General features: G+C 36.4%; 1 protein-coding gene across 1 annotated transcript; it reads left to right on the forward strand.

Annotated features, from left to right (window-relative positions):
* The first annotated feature begins 1347 nt into the window (after positions 1-1347).
* LOC115927088 (SH3 and cysteine-rich domain-containing protein 3-like) lies at positions 1348-8565 on the forward strand. The gene is made up of 7 exons (XM_030992560.1): positions 1348-1661; positions 2561-2616; positions 3629-3748; positions 5506-5591; positions 6468-6519; positions 7463-7603; positions 8298-8565. Exons 1-7 carry the CDS (start codon positions 1640-1642, stop codon positions 8409-8411), a joined length of 591 nt encoding a protein of 196 aa, XP_030848420.1. The 5' UTR covers positions 1348-1639; the 3' UTR covers positions 8412-8565.
* Positions 8566-27262: the final 18697 nt, after the last annotated feature.

Consider the following 27262-nt stretch of genomic DNA (forward strand, 5'->3'; position numbering starts at 1 on the left):
TTATAATAAGTACAATATTATTAATACCATCATAACTTATTTCGATTAAAATTTGTTTTGTTGCGTGTTGACAAAAACAATTCAATTTAATATATTACTTCAATTGCGTGGTTGATTTATTATGATTTGGTGTTTTTTAACATTAAATTGAAATATGATTGTTCATTCCTAATACTCCCTAAACTAATTAATTTTTATTGTCTCGCTTTTGTACCAAGAATCACTCCACTAACTTGTACTGGTTTTGATTTCACCCATTTCCCTTTCTCTTCTTTGATGGCATGTCAATGAAACTGTTTTTGAAATGCATTTCTTTTTTCTTCAATTTTGCATTTTGATTTCCTTCCATCACCACTACACTATACATTTATTTTCATGTATTTATATTCTTTTGTTCAACGACTTATGTACGGCAAAACACTTATCTTAAAATATCGTCAAACATTCATTCTAAATGTCGAATCCCAATAAAAAAGTATAACATCTCCTTTTCTTCTCTAATGAATAATTCTCGTTGTGTGATGTAACAATAAATTAGAAACATACTGCGACCATCATGGTAAATAAGATTTTTTGTTAATGTATGGCATTACCAAATTAATATCCACTTTTGGGTTATTACGATCAAAGTAAGCCCTCGATACTTGACATTTTACTTTTCTTCATTTGTGTTATTGACCTGTTTTTGCATTAAATTAAATATCCCTTTATGTTTGTTTTGCTTTTGAACTTAAACTAATAATATGATGATACGTATTTCTGCTTAACCATGGGAGTATAATTTCGTCTCGTTGAGTATACTAAAATGATTTAATTCTTACGGAAATTCTTGGGGCAATCCAACACCGATCACTGCATGTATTACCTGCTACACTCTCACCTGTATGTCTTTATACTGTCACACTGTCACATGCATGTCTTTGTACTGTCACACGCATGTCTTTCTTACTGTCACACTGTCATATGCATGTATTTGTACTGTCACACTGTCACATGCATGTATTTGTACTGTCACATTTTCACATGCATGTCTTTATACTCTCACACTGTTATATGGTACTCTGTATATTCCATGTGTTCGGTGTTGTATTCACTTTCTTTCATCACGGCATCTGTCGTATGGAATGCAAATTAACTGTCACCTTTTGAAGTATGTTTTCTCTTCCACTCGTGGTACATGTTCGTTCTTTTCGTATCTGCATCTAAAATTCACTGTAACACAACGTTACTCCTTCCACAATGGCCACCATCACCGTAACCCCCCCCCCCACACACACACACACACACACACACTTACACCCACTGCACCACCCTTCCCCTGCACCACCCTCCCCGCACCCCACCGTACTCCACTACATCCCTTTACATTCCACTGCCCACCTCAACGGGCGTTACCTTCCCTAGATCCGTAGTCAAGACCCAGTATGGTAGCCTGGGTCGTCAGTTCTCCTCCCCTCTCCACCATGACATTAACCAGACTCGTGAAAATCGTGTTTTTATTTTACCGTCTGCCGCCCCCTCCACCTACTCCACACCCACACCCACCTACGTGGGACGCCCCCGTGTCCGGTCCACCACCAGTCCGAACCAGGCAGGGGAGGAGTCTAGGCGGAAGATACTCCAGTCTTACGGGAAGAGCATGTCATTCGATACAGAGCCATGTGAGTAATCTTTATAAAATATTATCTAAATTTGAAAACATAAGGGTGTTAACTAAGCCTTAAAGTATGGGAATTAACGTTCTTCAAGTTCAAAATAGACGAATTATTTGGTGTCATTTTCATACTAAACCACGTGAGTAATCTTCACAAAATATTCTCTAATTAATTTGGAGACAGAAGGGTGTTATCTCTGCCTTAAAGTATATGAATCATTACCCTTTTAGTTCCAAATTGACGAAACATTTTGTCATTTTATACGGAACCATGTGAGTAATCTTTACAAATATTCTATAAATTCGTCTAGCAGGTGCCACCAGGGTGTTACCGCTGCGTTTAATAAAGTATGAGGACCAACGCTCTTGTGGTTCCAAACAAACGAATCATTTTACAATTCTTTTTTTCCAATTGTGATGATTTCACTTCATTGGAAATTCCAACATTTGATAATAATACATATTCCCGTAATCAGATATTGTTACTTTTCCGTCTCGTTTAGAATGCTAAACTAAAGTATTTAATTCTTGATGGATACATGATGATACCTGACACCGACCATTGCATTTTTTTCTGTCGCATTTTCAATAAACATATATTACTTGCGATGTCAAAGCCCTTCTGCACTGATTTGGCCAGGAGGGATGAGACCATTCAGCATTCACTGACAGGTGGATATCTCATCAAATAAGCTCTCAATTAACATAATAAAAAAGGAATCATGGGGAACTAGCGGTCACCGATTAGACATTGTTTGTTATATAGAGGGCACAAGTAGCTTTAAGTAGTGCATTGGGGCTTTAACATATTTCGCGGAGATTCCTGGATTTTGGATTTCCTACACTTTCTCCTTGTCTGAAATGGAACAGTTTAATAACATAATTCTCTACATTACTGTTTACCAGCACATAAACCAAGTACTAATGGACGAAAGAGCGAACCACCGACTCCTGTCGAAAACGTAAGTATGATCTACATATTACAACAAAGTACTTTTTTATCCAACGTAAAAGACAACCTATTATTAAAAAAAATTATGGTTTAAACATTTGACTAAAGATACAAAGGTCGTTGGTTCGATCCCCGGCGCAGGCATTGTGTCCTTGAGCAAGGCAATACATATGTATATCGATGTTGCTTCTCTACACCCATGTAGGATGTCGAAGTCGTTGTAATCTGCAAGAATCTTTTAAATGACACAATAATGATTAACTTCGTGAAAAGTGCCATATCACGAAAAGGTTTGGTTTGTGTGGAGTTATTTGAAATGTTTGATTTCTTATTCTTCTAAACATGATGCAATACTTTGTTTTACTTTAGATGATTTTAGTTGTGTTTTTAGATTGTTCAGTCATTCTCTTCCTCGTGGAGTTATGACCCCATAATGATTATATGATCTTCTTTGAAAAAGAGGGAGTTTTTATTTCAAGTTTGCAGTGATTTCTCTTTCATCTCACCTCTTCTTCACGTGTCGTGAATCTTTGCAATACATTCGAGTGTTTTAGAGATCACAGTTTTTCTTTTCATGATTTGTTCTTTTATTTCATTTTGTCTTAATGTTGGCATTTTCCTATTTCTATCTAAACCCTGCATTAAAATCTTCCCTGGAAAGTAATGGACATTTGTTTAAAAAGGGCATAATATGTCTCTAAGTTAATTCATATTAAGAAGAAAAACACAATTATGGTTATGTACGTATACATTGTAACAAAAACCCTGATGTGTATATATATCCGTCAAGATCACTATTATTACTTGTCATTTAGTTTAATTTATGGCCCTCATGTCAACTATCCTTTTTGCAAGTTAAACCTCGAAAAGCATTACATGACCGTTTAAGAGACGTGATAATGTTTTGTCCAGGACGAAGTGTGAATTAAGTGAGATACTTTGTTTAGTTGTTATTTTGCATAGCCCTACCCTCGAGTATGACTATGAATTTGAGAATGATTTTCCCCTTTGCGCTACCATAGACTCCCCCACGTCACTGTTCTTCTGCCTCTGACGTCATGAATGTGCGGTTTCCGTCAACCCTACCGTCCCGGCAAAAATATTCTGGTCGCATTATATCCAGTTCAGTCAAGTCTTGTAAGGTGACCTCAAAGAGAAAACAATTATCTTTGTGTCCACTTTTTTTCTTTGTATCAACCAAAGTGTTATATTTCTGTTTCGCAAGGTCATTGTAGATCATAATTTGCTACCTTATATTCGTGGCTGAATGATGTTTCCTTCTCTAAATAAGCAAAATATGTTGCCTGATTAAAAGACGACTAAAAATCTGATCAAAATGTGCAACTTTTGTTTTCATAAAGAGCTGGTGTTGGGGTGTAAATAAGTGTGAGTGTACGTGGCTTTGTAGGAGAGACATACAGAGATACTGATGGGGAAGGCAGCAAATAGGCCAGTGAAAGAGAGAGAGAGAGAGAGAGAGAGAGACAAACAGACAGCAGGGGCACACTCATTCAGCCTAGAATATAAACGCATGTTAATTCGTGGCACTGTATATTATATTTGTATCTATTGAGCAATAGACAAAATATACCTAACATACTATTGCTGTATCTATCTTGCTTTTCAGTCAAACTTTATATTGTTTTTCTTGTTTTGCTTATTTTTGTATAATTGCACGAATCGTATATACTGGCATGTGTTAGTAACTTTATGAGAACCAGGATTTTTGTCATTTCATAAGTTGTGTTTTCACTAGTTTTATTTTTATTTCAATCACCAATTTCGTATTTCTAACGTTGTAAAACGATGTAGTATTGTGCTAAATTTCAACTAAAAAATAACAATTTCGATGTGTTTAAATCGCTTGACTCTTTACCCTAGGGTTTAAGGTTCGAATTCAAGCCTTTTAGCGAGACATTTTATACACATTTGCTACTCTTCGCCAAGGTGTTAAAATAGCCTAAATCCGATGATGGGGAAAATACATAAGAAATATATACGTTAAATACTTAAATGCATCGTCAATGTATTGATAGATAATTAAGCCCATGGGTAATATTTATAATTTAATTTAGATCTGGATGTGTTAAAGGGCAACGGTTTTTTATGTATATATTAATTACAATTATTTATCATTTGAGACGTTGAGTTTTATGTTAAATTTGTGATGTCATACTTCATGATAATTCGTATAGAATGCAAAATCAGAGTTTGCATACTTTCAAATATCTTCACTGTTGTATGTGATAATTATCACACTGCGTACATGTTGTTATAATGTATCACTTTGATATATTAATGACTAATCTATAATTAAATTAATAAAATGTAAATATGCCATGTTATAGATGCAAATTATTTTTATTTAAGATCCTAAAGTCATTGGATCTGCATGACACACTTGTATAGTAATTCTATATCAATAACCAATCAACAGTCCGCATGCAAAAAGAAGTATCTCCGTTAAATTGTATTGACATTTGTAATTAGAAAGCAAATACGTTTGTTTAATAAAATAAACTATAACATTGTAATTTTGTTCACACGCTCGATAAAAGAACATTTTTGTACAACACTATTTATACTGACATAAACATTAAGACATGGCAGTGCTGCTAGAATTGTTTTCTTCTCATTAACCTTTAATTTCGATGTTGCGATGTTTGCGATTTTATACATTTTAACCTGGTTTGGAACCGTATTTGCATATATGTAATGCACTACCTCCTCATCTCACGAATCACTCATATGTATCATAATGTTCTATATAAATATATATGTACGAAATTTATATATATTGATCTATAAAATAAGTATATACTAATTTGAATGTAAAGCCAAGCAACATTTTTCGAAGGTTTTTCCATGGTTAATACTTGTTGCATATGGTTTTTCTCAGGACGCCTCAACCAGCCCAGCGCCAGGGAGAGAGTACATCTGTCTTTATGATTTTGAAGGCATGTTACGGGACGACCTGTCGTTGAAGTAAGATATCCTTCTTATTAAACAAAAACGGGTTCTATAATGTAGGCGATTCAATTGGTCAAATGATACCACGTGACCGTTTGACATGTTTTCCTTCCACGCCTACCGTGCGCAAAAACAAATCCCATCAAAACGCGATAACCCACGGCTTAATGAAATAATGCACAACTGAGGTGCACGTATGCGTTTATCCGTCGCAAACACAATTACACGCGCAATGATATGCACGTAGTTTCACCTGGTAAGGTCATTGATGCGCATGCTGAGACTTACGGAAAATCAACCCACGGCAATTGAAAAAGCCCTGTGCGTCAATCAATGTAATTAACAAACATTACAATGATGTATACGTAATACTATCATGATTTATTTGGGATGTATAATAGGGATTAAGATATAAGCATACATCAATTTCCTTTAAGTCTACGAAAATAGTTCTGAAACTATACCGACACCTCTATTGTGGATGTCTATTATCATGCTACGTATTTCATGTCGAATTGTACAAGAAAAGAAGCATAATAAATGAAACTTTTAAAAATCGCTATAACTGTTTTATATATGTTTCTTCAGAGAGGAGAGCAGTTTTTGTCTCAATTATGTTTGAAGCGTATATTCAGAGTCCATTTGGCAACGTGTCATATCGCTGGATAAGTAAATAGCAGCTTTGAATGTCTTGAGCATGGATAGATGAAATTCTGAGAACTTTATTAACGAAGAGGAAATCAGATTGACGCAAATACTTTTACTTCATGAAAAGTTAATTTTATGTTTTATTTTCCATCTTGTATGGGAAACAATGTAGTTTATATAAGTGATCCTATTATATTTATTCATGCTTTCATATTTTGAACAAAGTCCTTTTTATTGTCTTAGGGCTGGTCAGAGAGTAAGGGTTGCCGAAGACGAAGGCTCGGATTGGTGGAAGGTAGATATCAATTATCCTTATTCCTTGAGATATGTTATGGTATGCTTTTATCGTGGACTGTCCATCGTGTGTCATGCATGATGAATACCATACAAAGAGATAATATTTGTTCCTTTATCTCTAATTATCTTTACAGTTGTTTTACATTAAACTAGCTTTGTATTTATGTTTAAATCCAAAATTATAACAGATTGATAATAATAATGATGTCAATAATAGCAATAATAGTAATACTGACATTAATAGGTTTATTAGCAATAATGATTTTAATAATGAAAATAATGATCATTATCACAAGGACGATAAAAATACTGACGATAGTAAAACCTTCTTGTGTAGGGCATTTACGCATTATGCAGACTTCCTTCTGCGAAAATCCTCTTTAACACTTTTGAATACTCATTTGATTTGTCTATCAGGGTGACTATGATAGTCGGTTCGGCTACTTTCATGCGTTCTGTGTTACGTAGATCTAAAGCATTACACATGGTCTGAATCATGCGTAACATTAAAAATGACTTTGTGAAGTTGCGACTGATCTAAACCTTTGTGAAACAGAATTTAAGATCGATCTCAAATTTAAACATGACTTTGGAACTTACTCATGATTTTTCGCATGACTTAAAGGGAGTGTAGCCTGACGAGACTACGTGTCTTTCCCTTGGCCTGACTCAGGGCCACTAATACGACTACGGACGACGTGACTGCAGCAATCACGTGCGTGGAACATACGCGAAACGGAAGCGTGAGGAGAACTTCGGTTTGTTTCGCGAACGCTGAACAATGTAGAGATAAAGTCGCTGACTACCGTTAATCAAGTCCATTCGCTTACGTGTCGTTGTCCTTAAGAAGACGTAGATGGCGTTAACCAGTATTTTTCAAGCTACAGTCCCTTTAAACCTTTGTGAAACACTTTTGAATTCTCATTTGATTTGTCTTTCAGGGTGACTGCGATGGTCGGTTTGGCTACTTTCCTGCGTTCTGTGTCACGTTCCTTCAACCCTGGGAGAGGGTTATGGTGGTGATGCATAGCTTTAAGGCATCTCACGAGAAAGAAGACGGGCTTACTTTACGAAAGGGCCAGGTATAAACAGTTAGGGTTAGGGTTAGGTTGCAATCATAAAACCCTAACCCTGACCCGAACCCTTTACCTAACCCTAAACCCAACCTTTTAAATATTTGATCAAATAAAACGAATATTGCATAGGCCTTGATAAAAAGAGACAATTTGTATCTCTATCTTTCTTTTCTTTCTTTTTTAATTTTTTTTCTCGATTTGGGGTACATCTTATATATTGTATTTACTTTATTAACCCAACACTTGAGAATAACCGACCTCGTTGAGTATAGCTATCGGATTGACGATATAACGAGGTGATCACTTTGCAGTGTGTTTTCCCTTTCTAGCCAATACGAAGTAGAATTTTATCAAACTCTCATTGTAAAATTCATGTAATTGCAATACTACTTTATCTCCTTTTTTATATTAACATGTCCTATTATTTTCTTTTAAAACTATTTATTGACGCTTGTTTCATATTTGTATGCGTTTTATTGTGAATATAATAGTGTTCGTATCGGATCTTTCTCTTTTTATGATAAAACTGAAATTGACAATAAAATCAGACAAACTTTAATCCTAACTCAAAAGCACACGTCTTTTTTTGACTGCAAGGTTCACATTTTTGGGCTCTGTAGATATTGATACTTCATAAACGCCCTATAGATTTGCAATTCCTCTATTAATACCGAGTATACTTCCTTTCGTCCCTTCGTAGGTTGTGATCCAGATGTCCCCGGAGGATAATGGTTGGAGCCAGGTCAGAACCGGTCGCAAGAGCGGCTTCTTTCCGTACCAGTATCTGGAAATGTTTGGAAAACAGAAAGGATAACATTTTGCTTCTTTCTGTATGGCAATTTTTTTCTTTATTGCGGAATGAACCAAATTGAGTTCGATTGACATGATTGAGTAGTAATCAAGACGATGTACCTAACCATTTTTGTTTAAAGACCGTCAATACTACTGGGCCAGGAGGGATAAGACCACACAGCGAGGTCACTGATAGGTGGCTATCTCATTAAGAAAAAGAGGATCATGAGGGACCAACAGGCACCGGTTGGGGAAGTTTTCTATTTAGAGGGAGCAAGTAGCTACAAGTAGGACAGAGGGGCTTTAAAGCTGTCAGAGCGTGATGATGGCTCTGTAGATTGACTTTCAAGTAGCCTTTCTGTATAATTGATCTTGACATAAGTTGGCATCCTTACAAACGACCGAACGAAGGCCCTGCAAGAAGATGTAACGAGATGTAACGAGGTAGTCTATCTGGGCCATCTGATTATATTATATGATATCAATTATTGAATAAAGAGTTATGATAATTGATATGAGCTACGTAAATGAGTTGCTTTCATTAGCTGTGAGACGTTTTATTATGTGATTGTGAATTTTGCTTTCAGTAGCAGGTTTTATGAAACTTGGTCGAGCTAAGCGTGTTTTCCAAAAAAACATAGAGAATGTTGATTGGTATTCACAGACGTTGAATTAATGTCTAACAAGAATGCTCAGATAGCAATAATATGCTTGATATTTAACGGCCATAGGACTCGAATCACATTCGAGAGACAGGTTAAACGACGGAAATCGCATTTGATACTGAAGAGAACGGTTAAACCTCTCCTTTGCAAGATCTGTAATAGTGAGCTGCGACGTCACGCTAGAATTACATCATCAGAGTTTGCGTGATCAAGGAGAGGCATTGGTATTCTGTTCTGAGAAGATGCCACATACGATTGGTTGTGACGATATATGCACATCATTCCGCCTCAATAAGTTAAACCGATTGAGGATTAGCCTGAATCATGATCTAAAAAGCTTTAGCATATATCTTTGAAGATTCTAATAACGAAGCAGAAAGCGATGTGATCTTGGGTGGTTGTATTGGAAGGGTACTAGTCTGTCTCAATTTTTTATTTTTTTTGTCTTTTCTTGTGGCAAATCGGCAGACAAAATTGAAATCACGCAATATGGCTCACTTGTTTTTCTGAATTATAATTCATTTCAGAGTTGTTGGAGGAAATTGTATTTAAGTTTTTTGAAAATATTGCATTGAAAGTAATATCAATCAGTTTCAGGAATTATCAATAATGAGATAAGTTAAAGTTTCATGATTTGAATTCTGCCACTAAATTCATATTCTTAGATGAGATATTGAATGGAATATATTATTACTGGACAAATACGCGGAAAATGAAACTCAGATATTGTTGGCCATTCAGTTCGATTTAAAGGCTTACTTCGGGTCATCACACCCGGTCGGATGCAAAACAGAAGGTCATGTGAAAATGCACGTTGAGGACGCGACCTTTCGTAGATATTGTCGTAGGATCTTCATATATAGTTGGGTGAATTGGACTAGACCATTTGTTCATAAGATCAGTTTATTTTACCAATATCAACCAGACGTTCGTGAATAAAGGGGCATGTTTTCACAAAAGGATGGGGACATGATCACCCGACCCGACGCAAGGACCCGATGATAAAGCCAATTTAAATGATACATAGAAGGCAAAACCAAGCATCTGTGCAGGTTTCAAAGTTTTAATTTCGAATTGTTATACACGGTAATTATTTGTTGTAAGAATTTCAACATGAGAGTGTGTACAATGTGCGAACACGTGTGAGTTCGTTCCATGCTCATCGGTGGTGCGACCGCCACTCAGATACATGCCGCAGAGCGATGTTTAGCTCAACGATATGTTACAGAAAAAACGAAATCTGAGAACATGCATTACTATTTTCTGTACAGACGAGACAAAATTGATGAAAACATATGGGATTTTATGTTTGTATGTAGCTAAAGTATGCAATCATATACCACTTACATGCGAAATGTAATATGCGATCTTTTATTTCATAAAATCGCATCACCAAAGAGATGTAAAATTGTGTTAAAATGACATGACAATGTGTACATTACACTCTTGGCAGGTCTCGCACCTGAAATTGACACTACTATGTTGTGGGGAACTTTGTTTCCAATTTTGTGCAAATTGAGACACCAAATCGTACAGTTTGTATATAAGTATTTATTTTAAGACGAAAATCAGATGTACATATATTTTTAAGTTGTGAATATTTATTTTATACACATGTTTTCTAACACATTCTTTGAAATGCATCGATTCCATCCCCGCGGGTGAGAATAGAACATTGCCCGGTTTGTAGAATCCAGTTACCTCACCATTAGACGATTGGGCGGGCTCATTTGAATGTAGGGGTGTTTTGATTGACGAGATATCCGCTCAAAATGACAGTGGAAGACTGAACTAGCAATATTTACTATGAACAAATATATTCATATTATAGAAATATATTTATTTTTTTCAAAGCATGTTGCAATATTGTACGTAGCGTGTGAAAAATTGTGTGTGTTCGTAATACATTATAGAGTCCACTTCAAAAACATCAAATAGTCCACTAAAAAACACATGTGGTATGTATCCTAACAAAAGGGCCTAGAAACGTTATCAAAATGTGTTATCTTAAATGTACGTTTTTGTTTTTGTTTCGAGTTACAACATTTTTTTGAACATTTCAACCAGAGTGGTAATTTGTTTAATTAATCTTGAAAACACTCGCTCTTTTAATTGCTGATGAAACAATTTACCTTTCCGAGAGTGACGAAATATAACTTGATGAAAAACATCAGACATTGACAATAACAAAATTAATTTGGTTATGTAGGTTCTTTATTAAAGGAAAGAAAATGCATTTGTTAAATAAATGATTTTCTTTTCCTGCCATCACGCCCGCCGCCTTTTCCCCTGATTTTTAGTTTACGCTTTAATAGAAATAAAACAATTGTAAGACGATGGGGATGACTTTGTACCTCTAGCCGCTAATTTTACACCTTATACTTTCATTCGTAGCTGACGACTTGTTTGACTTTATTAGACTCATTAATCAATAGTCTTCCACCGTTCATTATTTGGTTCGTGATATTGTGTTTTCATTGGAGATTCTCGTATTTATTCAGATTTAAACAGTGACAAGTGGACGAGGTTATTGTGTCAATCAAGTGCGATGACTAAATTTGTTTATCGGTTATTGATTGTTAATTGATTGTCTATTGATTCTTATTGTGAGAAGCATTCAGAGCCAGCCATCTGAATGGAGAGGCTAACATTATTTATTTTTACTTTTAATACCGCGGGAATTTTGAAGCGGGGTTATAATTTAGCTGTGTACAAATGAAGTTTCAATCCACCACTGGAGAATAACCGACCTCATTGAGTATAGATATCGGGTTGACGATATAACGAGGTGACCAGTTCGCAGATGACAGGGTTTTGCTCTATACATTCATCCGGATACAGTATAACAGATGCAAACGAGGCATAATTTTGATTGTATTATTACCTTCGCTAATCAAATGAGTGAAGATGCGACACGAATTCAACGCAATATGTGGAATGATAATTATGAAATCCTCATTTGTACTACGTCTCTGTTAAGATGTGAAAGTAGCTGACGCAGTCCTGCAACAGGCAAATTCCATCACATGTGTGGTTGACGTTACGTCTGATTTCCACGATGCGTCATTTCAATAGCGTTATAACCTACGTCAATCAAGGCTGTGAAGGTTGATAATATACGACACTGCGTCAGAGATATAGGCGTGCACTGCTCATGTCATTATTCTCTTTCTACAATATGACTCGCATCGCGCCCAAAAGCCGACCTTATCTCTTTAGCTGATTGGTTTGCCCTTTTTATACGAAGCTTAAGATCAATTGCGTCATTACCTACGTCAGCCAAGCCTGTGAAGACAATTATTTCATACGCCATACATCTTTGTTCATGGTTTTCTTTCTTCATTTTGCGTTAACCTTTTTAACCGTTAGCCGGGTGTAACGATGGTGAAATATACCCTCTCATCGACAACGTGTTGGGTCCAGTTTACCAAACATTGTCTGAATAAATCTAGTACAAACCTTTAAAAACTTGCGTCTAGACTCGACACTAGTACAAGATGAACAATCACAGCAGTTCGTAAACATGCTAGCGATTGACACTTTGTCATATTTTGATTGTATGGGCATGTTTTACAAATGACCATGAACAGGGATATTTTAAGTACTATCTTTGAAATAATGAGAGTATTTGTATTACATTTAATACCCGACCTTTCGTGAATATAGGGGTATGTTTTCGAGATCGCGCATGAAACACGACAACCTACCTGAAGCGAAAACCTGATGGAACGAAATAAGCTGGAGCAAAAGGTTTAGCAGAAGGCGTTGCTAATTGGTTAACTCTTTATCTAAAATATGAGCGTAGGTTTTGGATGCATTAAATCATGCACGCTATCGTTATAGTGTTTTGTACATGCGAGGGAGCCACCCCTTGAGTGCCATGTGCGTGCAATGCAGCATTCGTAATAGCAATTATTGTTCATGCTCATTGGACTGTGCTGTGTATGTTGCACTCGCTATTCAGAGAACCATCGCGTTAATCAGACTATCTCCAAAACAACCTGGCACGGGGGATTTGGGGCTTGGCACAATGGGGATTAGCCCTGTGGCATGATAAGAGTTAACACAAACAACAGCTAACGAGATATTATTGATTGATTGATTGATGGATGGATGGAAAATAATCATTCTAAATCCATTTCAGATTTGGAAAGTTAAAGCAACAGCTTTTTTTAAGGAGAAGCTTATATTGCTTTGTACGATTTTCTTCTCTGTTTTCTATTACAATTAATGTAAATACGTGCTTGTTATGATTATTTTTCTTTCGATCTTCATTCTTTCATAGAACTGTTAAAATGGCATCTATAAATCGATGATCCTGGGTTCATTTGAAAACATATTTTGCTTGAAATGCACCATAAGCTTTAATAGGCTTGTGTTTAATTGCCCTACTTATATTTTATCTCTACATTTGTAATGCTATATCAATACCGATTTCATTTTTGAACATATGTATATTATTTATGTAAATATGTACAATATGTAAATATTCGAAATGTATATAATGGTAATAAGATATATTTTATAAATTGTCAATATTATATCACTTGTATTCTTTCGTTCACACCGAACATAATCACGTGATCCAAATACGCCATATATTTTGCAATACCATTCTTACACCTGAATAAACGTGTAGCTTTATTCTCGTTTAGGTGCAGAAAAGGCAGTCATAAATCATGTTTATACTCTTTTTTTAAATGCTCTACCGTTTGTTTAAGTATAATTATAAGCTTATACGAACACGCTAGATTGGCGTAACCTTCATAATTATAGGAATGTACGAACATGGTATCGAGAGTTGGACGTGAATTCACACTTTAATATAATATATCAACATTTGTTTACATGAGTTGAAACATCCCACACCATTTTCTTTTTTTGGCAAGCAAGTAATAAGCTAATAGCTCTGTTTTGCACCCACGTAGTCTGTGTGATATATACTGTCTAGATGTGATTATATTATTTATGGCGAGGTCAATTATAAAAGACCCATTTGTAAGAGCCAGAGTGGTGAAAATATAGAATGGACGGAAAGAATAGAAACATACCCCCAAAATATGCCATGTTGTTCGTTTTCTTTCTAAAAAATAAAACATATTAGATAAATAACTAGATTACGGTTGTGAACTTAGGGAAACTGGGATAGAATTATGAATACCTATACAATTACGTAGTACTACGTAATGCAGATAAATGTATGTATGATTCATTGTTTCGTGTTATGCAAATTATATCTGATTGCAGTTGAGGGGTTTTTCCATAATTTGATAGATTCACTCTAGGTGGTAATTCGCTTGAGCAAACCTCGCTATTGAGTGGTCACGCTTCCGCGAGTGTGTGAGGCTTTTTCAGGCGCACAAGGTCACACCGTGAACTCAAACATGGTCGTGCGCAATGTAAAACCCTATGAGAAGAGCTCAAACCCTCCTGTCAATGGCCCATTTTGATATCATTTAATGGCACTGGATAACTTATATTTCGTGGATGAAGTCAGTAAACTGCGATAAAAGCAAAGAATGATGTATGAATATCGGATTTATCATAGCATTTTTAATTTGAGAGCGCCATGGAGAAAACAAATGATTTTATCATACATGGCATGTTTGTACACCAGACATTTCTTCATAGGGTTATGTGCTATACGCGACTAAGTGTGAGTTCGCGCAGTGACCTAACACGGGAAAACGTAACCACTCGCGCTGCTAAACATATTTGTGTTAAACTACATAACACTTAATTGATGCCTGGTGCTTTGATAATTATTTTAAATCGACTTGCCTGCCTGCAATATCCTAAGTGCTTTTATTTCATGTATCTAAATATTTGTTTTGTTCTCTATTATTTCAGGGGATGAAGTAATAATACAGCAGTATAGCAATGCTATCCATCCTTATGTGTCTGCTAAGCTTGAAATGATGTTGACTAATGAAGGAAAACAAAGAAAAACACAGAATGAACCATTAAATTATTTAGTTGGTACAGCCGAAGTTCAGGGTTTTCATTACCTTCATTGTTATTGATATATTGTATACTATTTACTTTAACCATCTTTGCACTCTTGCATCACTATTATTACCTAAAGTAACAAATCTATTGCTTGAAACCGTTAGTTATTTTTGTATTATGGATTTTTCGAGCAATGCAATACAGACCTTTTAAAAAAAAAAGTTGTTCTTTCTTTCTTTACGGTAATCATGTTTCATATTTTTAATATTTTTTTTTCGATACATGACTAGGAAAAACAGTATAATGGCCTAATATGAATTCAATTTCGTTGATTGACGGTTTGTTAATTGATTATCTGGCATTTCTCTATCATTCATTGATTTCTTTTTGTTGAAGCATACCAATCACTAATAAACGTAATTTGTGTACAACTAGAGAATAAAAACACTATATTCACAAACAGTAGACCCGGCTTTTTATGACCAAACAAATCCGAGAATGAAGAAAATTAAGAATTACATAATGCCGCGCACAAAGAATGAAGTGCGATGAGTATTCTATCCACAAGTCGGTTTTATGTTAATCGAGAATGTACTCAATCTTGCAAAATCTCTATTCATAATTAATATTTGAAGCTCATATTTTGAACTTAGTATAACAACATTGAACTACTAATGCACAATATTAGTGATTGGTGCATTTCCGGCAAAATAACAAAAAGAGTATTATACTCTTTTCGCTATTTGCCAATTCAACATGAGTGGTGTATAATATTCGAATGATAGATGACAATATTTGATATTCATTTTCAAATTATTATTAGCAGTAGTATCAGTTATTGAAATGATTAAAATATGTGGGGATCTGTTATGTTTATTCATTCAGTTTGTATGCATTCTGACAGCACTAGAATTAGCTGTCTTTTTTGGCCGGAATGCTTACCCAATATTAGTTCCAAACATAAACTTCAGATTAGTATATTTGTAAAGCGCTTAGAGACATTTGTATTAAGCGCTATATAAAAAATAAATATTATTATTATCATTATTATTAGTAGTAGTAGTATACCAAAACATTCGTCTTACCATCCCTCAAACAATGAAAGGTGCCATGCATTTTTTCAGGTTGCATCAACACAGCTTTGGGATAAATTGCTACAAAATATCCAAGGTTGCGGAAGACCCAACAACTTTAATAAAATCGTCTCAAAGTGTTCCCTTTTCAAACGATTCCCAATGTTAATCATGATAACTCATTACTAAAGGAAATATACCTAGCGTTTTCTACTCTTCTAACTTGTTCCCCCTTTTCTTGTTCTCTTTCACATCGAATGTCGGCTTCTTTTTCATATGCCCTAGTATAGTTTATCATGATAATTTGCGTTGGCAAATTTGACATGTAATGCTTCATAGTTATTGAAGATGATATCTTTCTTCATAACGCACACATGACATGTCATTTTGTAATAAATTAGCCTGGTTTAACGTAGGATATAAAGAAATAGCTATGTAGTTACTGCGTTGTGTACACCTAATCCTAATATGGTATGGTTATTATGAAACGTTTGGGCATACATTTTTAGAGATGTAGATTGTACTTGTCGTTGAAATATATTGCACCGACTTGCCATGGAAAGAAATAAAAATGATCGTTATTGTGAATCCCAATCAATGCTTCAACAGAGTTTGTCTTATTGTACGTGCATTTTCGATTGTTCATATTTATGTATTCATTCATTTATTCATTTATCCATTCATTTATTTATATCACTCCTTTTTAAATCATTTATTAATTGATGTATTCATCTATTTATGTATTCATTCATTACTTTATTTTTTATTCATTTTTTAAATATTATTTTCTCATTTATTTTGTTATAACTATATTTGTATTTGCTTATTTATTATTTTCATTCATTCATTCATTTATTCAATCATGTATTCATTCAAATATTATTTAATTATAGACATATTCATTTATTAATTAATGTTTTATGTAGTTTCTAACGGGAGGCATCAGAACGAAACATGATAGGATTTACACTAATATCGAAGCAGAATAAATTAAAAATGGAGATTATATTTTGATAACAAAGTAATTATTATTCTCCACACTGGACATCACGGTGTGTCTCTTGATAGGTTGAAAATTAAGGTACAGACCTGATTGAGAATTTGGTTAAATCTAAGTTCAACTACACGCATTCAATTGAATATTCCTATACAAAAAATAGCGGATAAATCTTCACCGGTAAAAAAAAAGTTTTAAAAAAAAGTTGCAAAATGCACTCCTGTTGTTTGGTTGTGCATTCTTCTTTGTTTAATTAAAAAGTGTAGAGCCTATGTTTGTATTGCACTGCGTAAGAAAAAAAGCGCAATAATAGTGCCCCTTTTTAAAGGTATTTTGATGTACTGCTCATTAGATGGCTGGATAAATCATAATGCATGTGGTGTCAATATAAAAGGAATATACATGTATATACTTTGAAATGACACGCAACAAAGCGATCATTATCCCATTCCAAGGGAGATATACTCGATACTCGATCATACCTTTATAGTTTCCAAACAAAATTGAGGGGTTTATTCATGTATATCATTTTTTAAGTACAGCGTGTTAGTAACTTATATTGTTGAATTTGATTTAATAATTGCTTGAAGATAGATTGAAGAAAGACTCAACTACAAATCAAAGTTGCAAATGCTTACATTAACACCACTTCGCCACAGAGTAATATAACATCTAATTCCTGAAGCGAACAAACGGCATTTCTTAAGGCCATTTTTCTCTTCATACCAAATTGCATCTTTGAACCATATGATGTAGGCATATTTTAGTGTGACGTATGTCATGCCACTAAATATATCATAATTACTTCAGTATGGAATCTTATTTAGGGTGACATATGGCTAGAGTAAATGCTGGGGCTGTGCTCACCAGTGACAACTGATTGCACGTCACAATTGTTTCAGTGATTGTTAAATGATACATATATTGTACTTCTAAATTAACAAAATAAGAAAATATAGTTCAATATCGTAATCGTAACTTATACTTCCATTTATTTCTCGAAACAAATTGACCACGTATTGTATTCATGTTTTGTGATTTAGTGTTAACTAAAAGAATAATGAATTCCGCACATGTACCAATATTTTCAGAATGTTTACTTTCATGTATTTAGTACAGCTTGGAGGGGTTAAAACGTCGATACGTGGACAGGCGTGTTGCCATTGTTGTGTTTGTTAAAATAATTGTTTAAACACATTCTTCATCATGTCTTAATTGCACGAAAATTCTGAACTGTAACGCAGCTTTATCAAAGACATTAAACAAAATATAAAGTAGTATGAACTTTGTGCTTATATGATGTTTATCAAAAACTTGTATCATACAGTAAAACACTTCTTCCATAGTATATGCACGTATCATCTAAAATTTCTGCATCGAGAAGGTCAATTGCTTCCCTGCACAGAACAAGTTCGACACATGACTTCAATGATCATTTAAAGCTTAACTTCTTCAAGAAAAAAAATGTTTTCTCAATGTCACAATTATGATGCCAGCCACACTGGGCTGGCTGACATTTTAGCATTGGGCCAACGTCTTACTTATGATGTTGGCCCGATGTCTCGAGACACATTGGTCCAACGTTGGCCCGATGTCGAATTGCTAGCTGGGTAGCTGTACTGATACAACAACAGTTATGGACAATTTGATGTTGTATTGCCTTCACCGAAAATTGAACATATCACAAATTATTGTTAAAAGACCATTTTGATATCGAGATTATTGATATTCTTCTTTTTCTCATTATAATGAGTATTATTATCATTATTATTATTACTCTTGTTGTCATCATCATCGTTATTATCATCTTCATTATCATCACAATGATTATTATTATAATCATTATCATCACCACCACCACCACCGTCGCCATCATCATTATTATTTGTATTGTTATTATCATTAGTATCATCATTACTATTGTCATCAGCATCATTATAATTATTATTTTTATCATCATCTACATACTAATTTACTGGTCAATAGTCCTTTCTAGCGAAGGGTTAGGGATAATACATGCCTAACAACGTAATATGGTCAACCAATATCGACGTCGCTATTGGATAATAGCGACTGATACCCAATGTAAGCTGGCTTCCTCAAATATGACCAAAAATACCTGTTTTATCTGAGTCAGACATGGTCCATATGTCCCTAAAACCCTGCCGGAATCTTTTTAGTCCGGCAGCCATCTCGATATACCTTGTTTTAGGGTCTATAGTTTTTTTTTTTTTTGATTATAGTTCCTTAGACCATCAATTTGAAGAATCCGATTGCTGACACTCTGTCAGCCTTGAGCAATTTGAGATATGTGACGTCACACAAAATGGCCGCCAAAATACCCTTTTTTACCAAAATTAATGATAACAAAATTGTTTACAGTATTTTTCTACATTAAATGTCAGTCAAATATCTTGATTTTTTTCTAGGATCATCACTAAATAAAAATTGACGATGTTGTATGATCAAATATGGCATGTAAATTTGCATAATTCAGATTGGCGCCCTCTATAGACACGTTAACTTGCAAATTTTAAATGATGGCCAAATGCCAATTTCTAACATGAAATTAACATTTGTTATAAGTCAGACGCACTGAATAAAATTAGTAAAAATTGTGCACCACATTTTGGTGTGATTTTTTTTGTTATTTTGTACTTTAAAGGTAAAGATCAGTTTTGGAAACGCCCCCTCTCAAAAAATGAAATGGAAGCTCTTATCACCAATCATGTGAAAGAATATGTTTTGACTAATACGTGATGATACAAATTTGGCCGAGAAACCGCCTACTAATTGATATATTTGGTAAATTATTATATCTATTTAGACCTGATAGATATCGCGCACGTGTCGCGTAGTCCCATATACATCTTTCTGTGTACAGTGCTAGTAACTTTACCAAGACTGGGCCAAATTTCTAATCATTTTAATGATTCCAGAACCTTGCAGTACACACCAATACTTATATGCTAGATGATCAACCTTTTCTGATCGATTCCACAACGTTTCTTTCACAATGCAATCGCATGACCATAACTAATCTTTATCTTTAATACTTGAAGAAAACATAATTTCATGCTCTCTGTCCCATAGATATGAGGTGCCATATGTTATAAATGCCCGTTTTCAGTGACAGCATTACGAAATTTGATTTGTATTTTGAGGTAATACATTCTTTTATATGAACCTATCATGAAAAGGTTCCTCTCTTACAAGGGAATTTATGAGTTTAATAAAGCGAAATAACCACCCAAAATGACCAAACATGGTTACCTTCCAATGGCTATCATTTGCTGCTTTAGTTTGATCGTTATAACACTCGACAGAGGCGCGAAAACCACAGAAAATTGTGCATGCTAGTTTTGCTTTGTTGCATTGGCACCGTGATGATTTACATAGGCTTCCACTCGCACAAGTGCACCGTATTAACCTTATTATGTTGTCCGGTGCGAGTTGTACATTTGTAAGTACTGTGACAAGGATCAGGGATTTGGTTTCCTCTTCTTTTGCATAGCCATACTTTGTAGGATCCAATGATGTGGGTTGTGACTGCAAGGCGTGCTTCCACACACATGTTTGCAGATGAGCTCTCTTGCCAACTGAGTCCAAAGGGAGTCAAATCGTCTGCTTCATCACTTTCAGCAATGCATGTACCCTTTTCAATCCCAAAGTATGCCCCAATATTGTCGCATCCCCTCAACGCATGTCCTGCCAACATCGATGGAATGATATCTCCTAACTTGTGTACAGTGGCAGGAATGTAAATAACAGTTCGCTTTTTGATGACTCCATGATCATTGGCATTCTAAGTTATTCATGTAGATAATGATGGACCCTAACCCTAAGAGCCAGGACCCTAACATACCTTTTCTCATTAGCAGCAATTAGAATCGCTTGCTGTACTATGATGTTGTCTGCTTCTTCATGTGTTATGGAAAGATCTTCCCTTGGCATGACATCGCTGCCTGGTATCACTTCAACAGGAACCTCATCTCCACTGGTAATGACCAGCTTGTGCTTTTGCCTATTTCTGAACACCTCATCATTCTGCAGAATCACGCATGTCGATCAACTGTAGTTTGTTTTCAGTAGTTTCTGGGAGGGCAGCAGTGAGGAGGGAAGAATCATTTGGATGAATCTCGATTCGTCATGACTTCTAGAAACCTGGTGGCACACCAAGCAAAGATCATCAGATTTTAATCCAGAGTAGAGCACAACCATCAAACGGGCTGTACAAGGTTGTTCAAGTGACACGTCAACCTTTGTCAAATTCTTCAAGTTCGCCTTTGACCTGGTGAAAGCTTCCATGACAAAATATTCTTGATATTGACATATCTTCAACTTGCCTGCAGTCCTATTACTCTAGAGTAGATCAACTTGGTGTCACAGACTTTCGAATCCTCCAATGTACACCCTCCAAGTGGTTGAAAACTTCACCTACCTCTGCAACATGTATTAAGCAACCTCTCCTTTGATCTCGAGCTCAACGTTCACATTGACAAGGCAGCAACCAAGATGGCTAGACTCTCAAAGCGGGCCTGGAAGAACACTATACTATAAACCACCAACACGAAAATGAAGATCTACCAGGCCTATGTGTTCAGTACTCTCCTGTATGGTAGTGAGTCGTGAACCCTAGTGCACGTCAGGAGCGCCGTTTGAATGTTATCCATTTCCGCTACTTGAGGCGAATCCTAGGCATCAAATGGCAGGACCACATTCCAAACAAGGATGTCCTCAAAAAGGAGGGATGATGACCATCTACGCTCTTCTATCACAACGACGGCTGAGATGGCTTGGTCATGTCAGTCGAATGGAAGACGGCCGCATTTCAAAAGACATCTTGTACGGAAAGTTAGCGACCAGAACCAGGACTGTTAGAAGACCTGGCCTTCGCTTCATGGATGTGTGCAAGAGGGATATGGAGGCCAGTGAAATCAACCCTACAAAATGGGAAGCCTATGCTTCAGACTGCGCTGTGAAGACAATGTATACAGAGGAGTGATCAGAGGAGAGTAGAACAGTGGGAGGAGAAAGGACAACAAAGACGGCAGCTAGCCACGGCTTGAACAGCACATCCACACATGAAATTTGTCTGCAGCAACTGCAACAGGACCTGCCTCTCTAGGATTTGACTGTTTAGTCATAGCAGGAGCTGCACAGCAAGAAACTCTTGCTTGAAGCTGTTAAACAGAGGTACAATTGACAATTGACGGTGTTCAAAGGGAGGGAGTTCCAGTGTCTTATTGTATCCGGGAAGAAGCTCCTCTTTTAGACAAGCATTCAGGCAAAATGAACAATTATCTTCTTGGAATGCCCTCTAGCTGTGCAGGGATGTTGATGGAGTGAGGAAAGTATATGGAAAGTCTTTCAGCGGGTTGTTGATGCGAAAGATCATCACCACCTGAGCCTGTACCCTGCGTTCTTGTAATGTTGGCCACTTGAGCTGGTTCAGGATGGCTTCTACTTTGCTTGTCCTGCGGTGGTCATTGCAGAAGGAGCGGACATAGCGCCGTTGACCCATTTCAAGCTTCTTGATGATTGCTAATTGTTTGAGTTTTAGGGTCCCATATAATTATGATGATGGCATACTCCATGATTGGTTGAAGGCGAGTATCGTAGCACAATTATTTAACTTTTCCACGACATGGTTGGATATTTCTTTGAAGAAAGGCACGGTTGGAGTTGGAGTATTTGCTGATAATGTTGATATGTGGGTTCCAGCTGAGGTTTTCCTGCGACTCAACACCTCGATACTTTGCTATATTTTTGTCATCTAGGGTCTGTCCGTGGATTTGATGATGGATTTGCGTTTATTGATGACATGTAGAACCTGACATTTATGTGTGATGAATTCCATCAGCCAATCACGCTCCCAGCGTTGCAGTGAGTCAAGATCCTCTTGGAAACGTTAGGCATCTTCCTATGTCTTGATGTTGCTGTATAGCATGCCATCGTCAGCAAAGGGTCTGACTGTTGGGTTTGGGGAGAGGTACGGTGGCAGATCATTGAGGAAGAGGAGAAACAGCATCTGGCCGATAACGCTGCCTTGCGGGATGCCAAATGTTACTTGGCTGGTGTTGGAGATGGGTCCTTCCAGTAACACCTGCTGGGTCCTGTAACTCAGGAAGCCAGAAAACCAAGCATGTGTGGGTTCCCAGATTCCATAGAATTGGAGCTTGTGTAACAGCTAGCCTTCCATGGGGAACCTTGTCAAATGCTTTGGAGAAACCAAGGAGTGTCATGTCCAATTGGTCTCTGGCATCGATGCCTTTGACAAGGTCCAGGACAGCAAGGACAAGCTGTGAGACGCAGGATCGCTTCTTTCAAAAGTCATGTTGTGCATCAGACAGGATGTTGTGGCTTTCAAGGTGGTTCATGTTGCTGCTAAGAACGATGTGCTCCAGTACTTCACAGGTTACTGACGTCCGAGAGACAGCTCTGTAAATCTCTGGCTTGCTACGGTCACCTTTCTTGAAGATGGGATCAATATATATAGCCATCTTCCATTTATCAGGTATGCACGCTCTGGTTAAGCGAGGCTTGGAAGAATAGAGTGAACACAGGTGTCAGTTTGGTGGTCAGAAGTCTGGCTGGGATTTGGTCAGGACCAGACGACCAGTGGCTTATGAACATCAAGCTCAGACAGGATCTTCAGAACCCCTGGTGGCGAGATAGTAATGTGATCCATGGTTGGGTGGGGGCTTCGTCCTTTGTCTCTCAGACTAGTCATATCTTCATTGCAGTTGAAGATGGATGAAAACTAATTACTTAGAATGTTCGCCTTTGAGAGGCTATCTGAGTAAGTCATTCCATTAGATTATTTCAATGGAGCCAACCCTGAAGCATCGCATCGCTTGCCGTTTATGAAACTCCAGAAACACTTTGGTTTACAGTTGGTGTCTGGGCTGACAATGTCTGTCAGGTACCCGTTGTAGACTTTCTTGGAAATTGTGTCATAGAATCCACCAGGTAACTTCTGTTAAAACTCATGCATCTGTCTGGTACCGATGCCAAATGCTTTATCATCATTCACTGACGCTGGAGCAATGCTGGTCTAAATAAAGCCTATGAATGGAACAATAATGTGTACCGTAAAATCACTTCTCACTGATTCTCTTGTAGATCTTTTTTGCTTCTTTACATGTATCTTAATTTAGACCAAAAAATATGTAAGATAAATGCAGCACAATCGTAATTATTTCATATGTGTTTAACGTGACGTAGATCTAAGAAATTGGCATTTGGCTGGCACACCTATTTTTATGCAAAATTAATATATTTATAGAGGGCGCTATTTCAAAATATGCAAATTAGCTTGTCATCTATGGCCGTGCAACATCACGAAACAATTTTTAGTGATGGTCCTAGAGAGATACAGACATTTGGCTGCCCAAAATTGTAGAAAAATCCCTATTATATATCTATTATACATTTTTAGAGAAAAATCATGTACTTTGGCGGCCATTTTGTATGACGTCACATATCTTAAATTGCTCAAGGCTGACATAGTGTCAGCAATCGGATTCTTCAAATAGAAGGTTTATGCAATCATAATCCATTGAGAAATAAGAAATTGGCATTTGGCTGGCACACCTAATTTTATGCAAAACTAATATATTTATAGAGGGCGCTATTTCAAAATATGCAAATTAGCTTGTCATCTATGGCCGTGCAACATCACGAAACAATTTTTAGTGATGGTCCTAGGGAGATACAGACATTTGGCTGCCCAAAATTGTAGAAAAATCCCTATTATATATTTATTATACATTTTTAGAGAAAAATCATGTACTTTGGCGGCCATTTTGTATGACGTCACATATCTTAAATTGCTCAAGGCTGACAGAGTGTCAGCAATCGGATTCTTCAAATAGAAGGTTTAGGCAATCATAATCCATTGAAAAAAAAACTATAGACCCTAAAACAAGGTTAGGCCAATAATCTGGATTTGGCTGCCGGACTATTTGTTCTGCCATGCATAAATGAAAGGGTTGGCGAATGAATTGAAAGAGGCAAGAACAATTGTTAAACGATGCAATGTACCAAGATAAAACCATTCTGGCAAGACACCAAGATTGAAACAGAAGTAAGCGAATTGATTGGGTCCCACGGTGAAGATGAATATTGCAACAACGATGGTCATCATTCGAAGTACCTTCCGTCGTGCAGCAAGATGATAGGTTGGTCTAGAATGCGATTCCGAGGAGAAGCGACGGGATTGGCGAAGCAACGCACGAGCGCTGAGGATTTGCGTGGTGAACATAGTCATCACTGGAATCACGTAGAGAAACGTGAAATTGAGAGAACCGACAAAAACCCTCATGAAATCGGAGGGAAAAGTTCCCATGCATTCGTGGGTCACTGGTTCGATCTTGGAGCGAAAAATGGTGGCATAACTGGTTAATGAGAACATCCATATGACAAAAACAACGAAGTGAACACGACCTTTGCTGAAATGACGATGATACTTTAACGGGTAAACTATAGCAACGTATCTATCAAAACAGACGAGGAGAAGAATATACATTGAGGCAGTAATGCATGTCCACTGAAATCCGTTGGTATAGAAAGTCCAACAGTAGGAATGCCCTAGCCAGTTGGAAGGCACCGTTATAGCTCTTGGGAAAGGTAACAGGAACAACGAAGTCAAACAATCGGCTACAGCAAGACAACCTATTAAGGTGTCCGTGGATCTACTAACGGGGCGTTGGTGAAACAGCATCAGGATGACTACCAGGTTACCAAGAGCGCCTACACAGGCGGATGTCAACTGAAGAATCGTATCCCAGGCTCCCCACTCTACATCCTGCCATGTCCATGTAAAAGAAACATTAGCAGATAATGTGGTTGTTATCATTGCGACCATTCTTTCAACGTCAGCTCGGGCGAGGAAACGAATTGAATGGTAGGGGATGAAGTAGATCGAGATTTGGAGTTTTATATAAATACTCCCTCTCTATTTTTCTCTCTTGTGAAATGTCATGAGCTTCGATCCTTCATAAACTTCTGAAAAACCCCTCCTATGGGTTCATTAAGTTGTCTGAGATTGATAGTAGAATATGTTACTTTGGTGTGGAGAATACTGTAAGCGACACGTATACATATACTTAATCTATTTTGTTGGATGTTCGTTCCTCTTATTTAATACGAAAACCTTTTATCACGACCCCACATTCAATGTCCCTGTCAATTACATGTCATGAATTATTTATGAAGGGAAATATTGGCCTAGACAAACCTTCAAGATTAGTTAACTTATTCCAGTGCAAGATTAAGCTATACAGGTATCGAAGGTATTGTCAAGAAGTGAATCAAGTTCACAAATGAGCTATTTCGCAAAGCCTTTTCGCGTTGCACAAAGCGATTATTTTGTCAATGTGTGCCCAGTGTTGTGTGTAAAATTGCATGTTGCGAACGAGCGACCTTCCAGAGAGGAGAAAGAAGCAATGGAAATGTTAATCAAGAAGCATTAAGCTAGTCAAGAAGACGTCCAATACATATATTGGTAAATACTGATATCCATTCCACTTAACTCGTCTTTTGATTTTTTTTTCTGAATAAAAATGAAAAATAGGTGACCCGATTCCTTAATGCCAGTTCGTGTATTGAAGGGGAAAGAGAGTTCGTGTGATGAATAAAAAAAAATAAAGTAACCGAGCTAACCTTTGTCGGCTTTTCTCCTCCTGACATTAAATGAAATTTTAAGTAGGAAATTAAATCCTTTTCATTTAATGTAACTTTATTATCTTTTTCATTTCTTTACATTTGAAGTTCTCTCATTCCGAGGATGACAGTCTAACAGATTATTATCCAGCTTTGCTTTCCAGAATAAATAAATCCTTGGACATTTAATAATGCACTCTGAACAAGAAACATGGCATTTTACTTGATCTTATGATTAGTGTCATAGTCGGATGAATCATTCTTAAATATATAGTGGAAATTTAACTCAATTCTCGAAGCATTATCAATCTCTATAGCTACCTACATTACGTAAGTTCTTTAGATATTTAATGACCAAGCATTTAGTTTTACACTAGTATATTTGTATTTAAAGAATGACTGAACGAATCGATCAATAGAAGTAATGGATGACAATTAAGTAATAAATACGTAGATAGATAGATAACTAACTAAATAATCAATCAATAAATGAACGATACATTACATTTGTCATGGTGCTGAC

This window comes from Strongylocentrotus purpuratus, unplaced genomic scaffold (assembly GCF_000002235.5).
Source record: "Strongylocentrotus purpuratus isolate Spur 01 unplaced genomic scaffold, Spur_5.0 spur5_scaffold_20, whole genome shotgun sequence".
Lineage (NCBI taxonomy): Eukaryota > Metazoa > Echinodermata > Echinoidea > Camarodonta > Strongylocentrotidae > Strongylocentrotus > Strongylocentrotus purpuratus.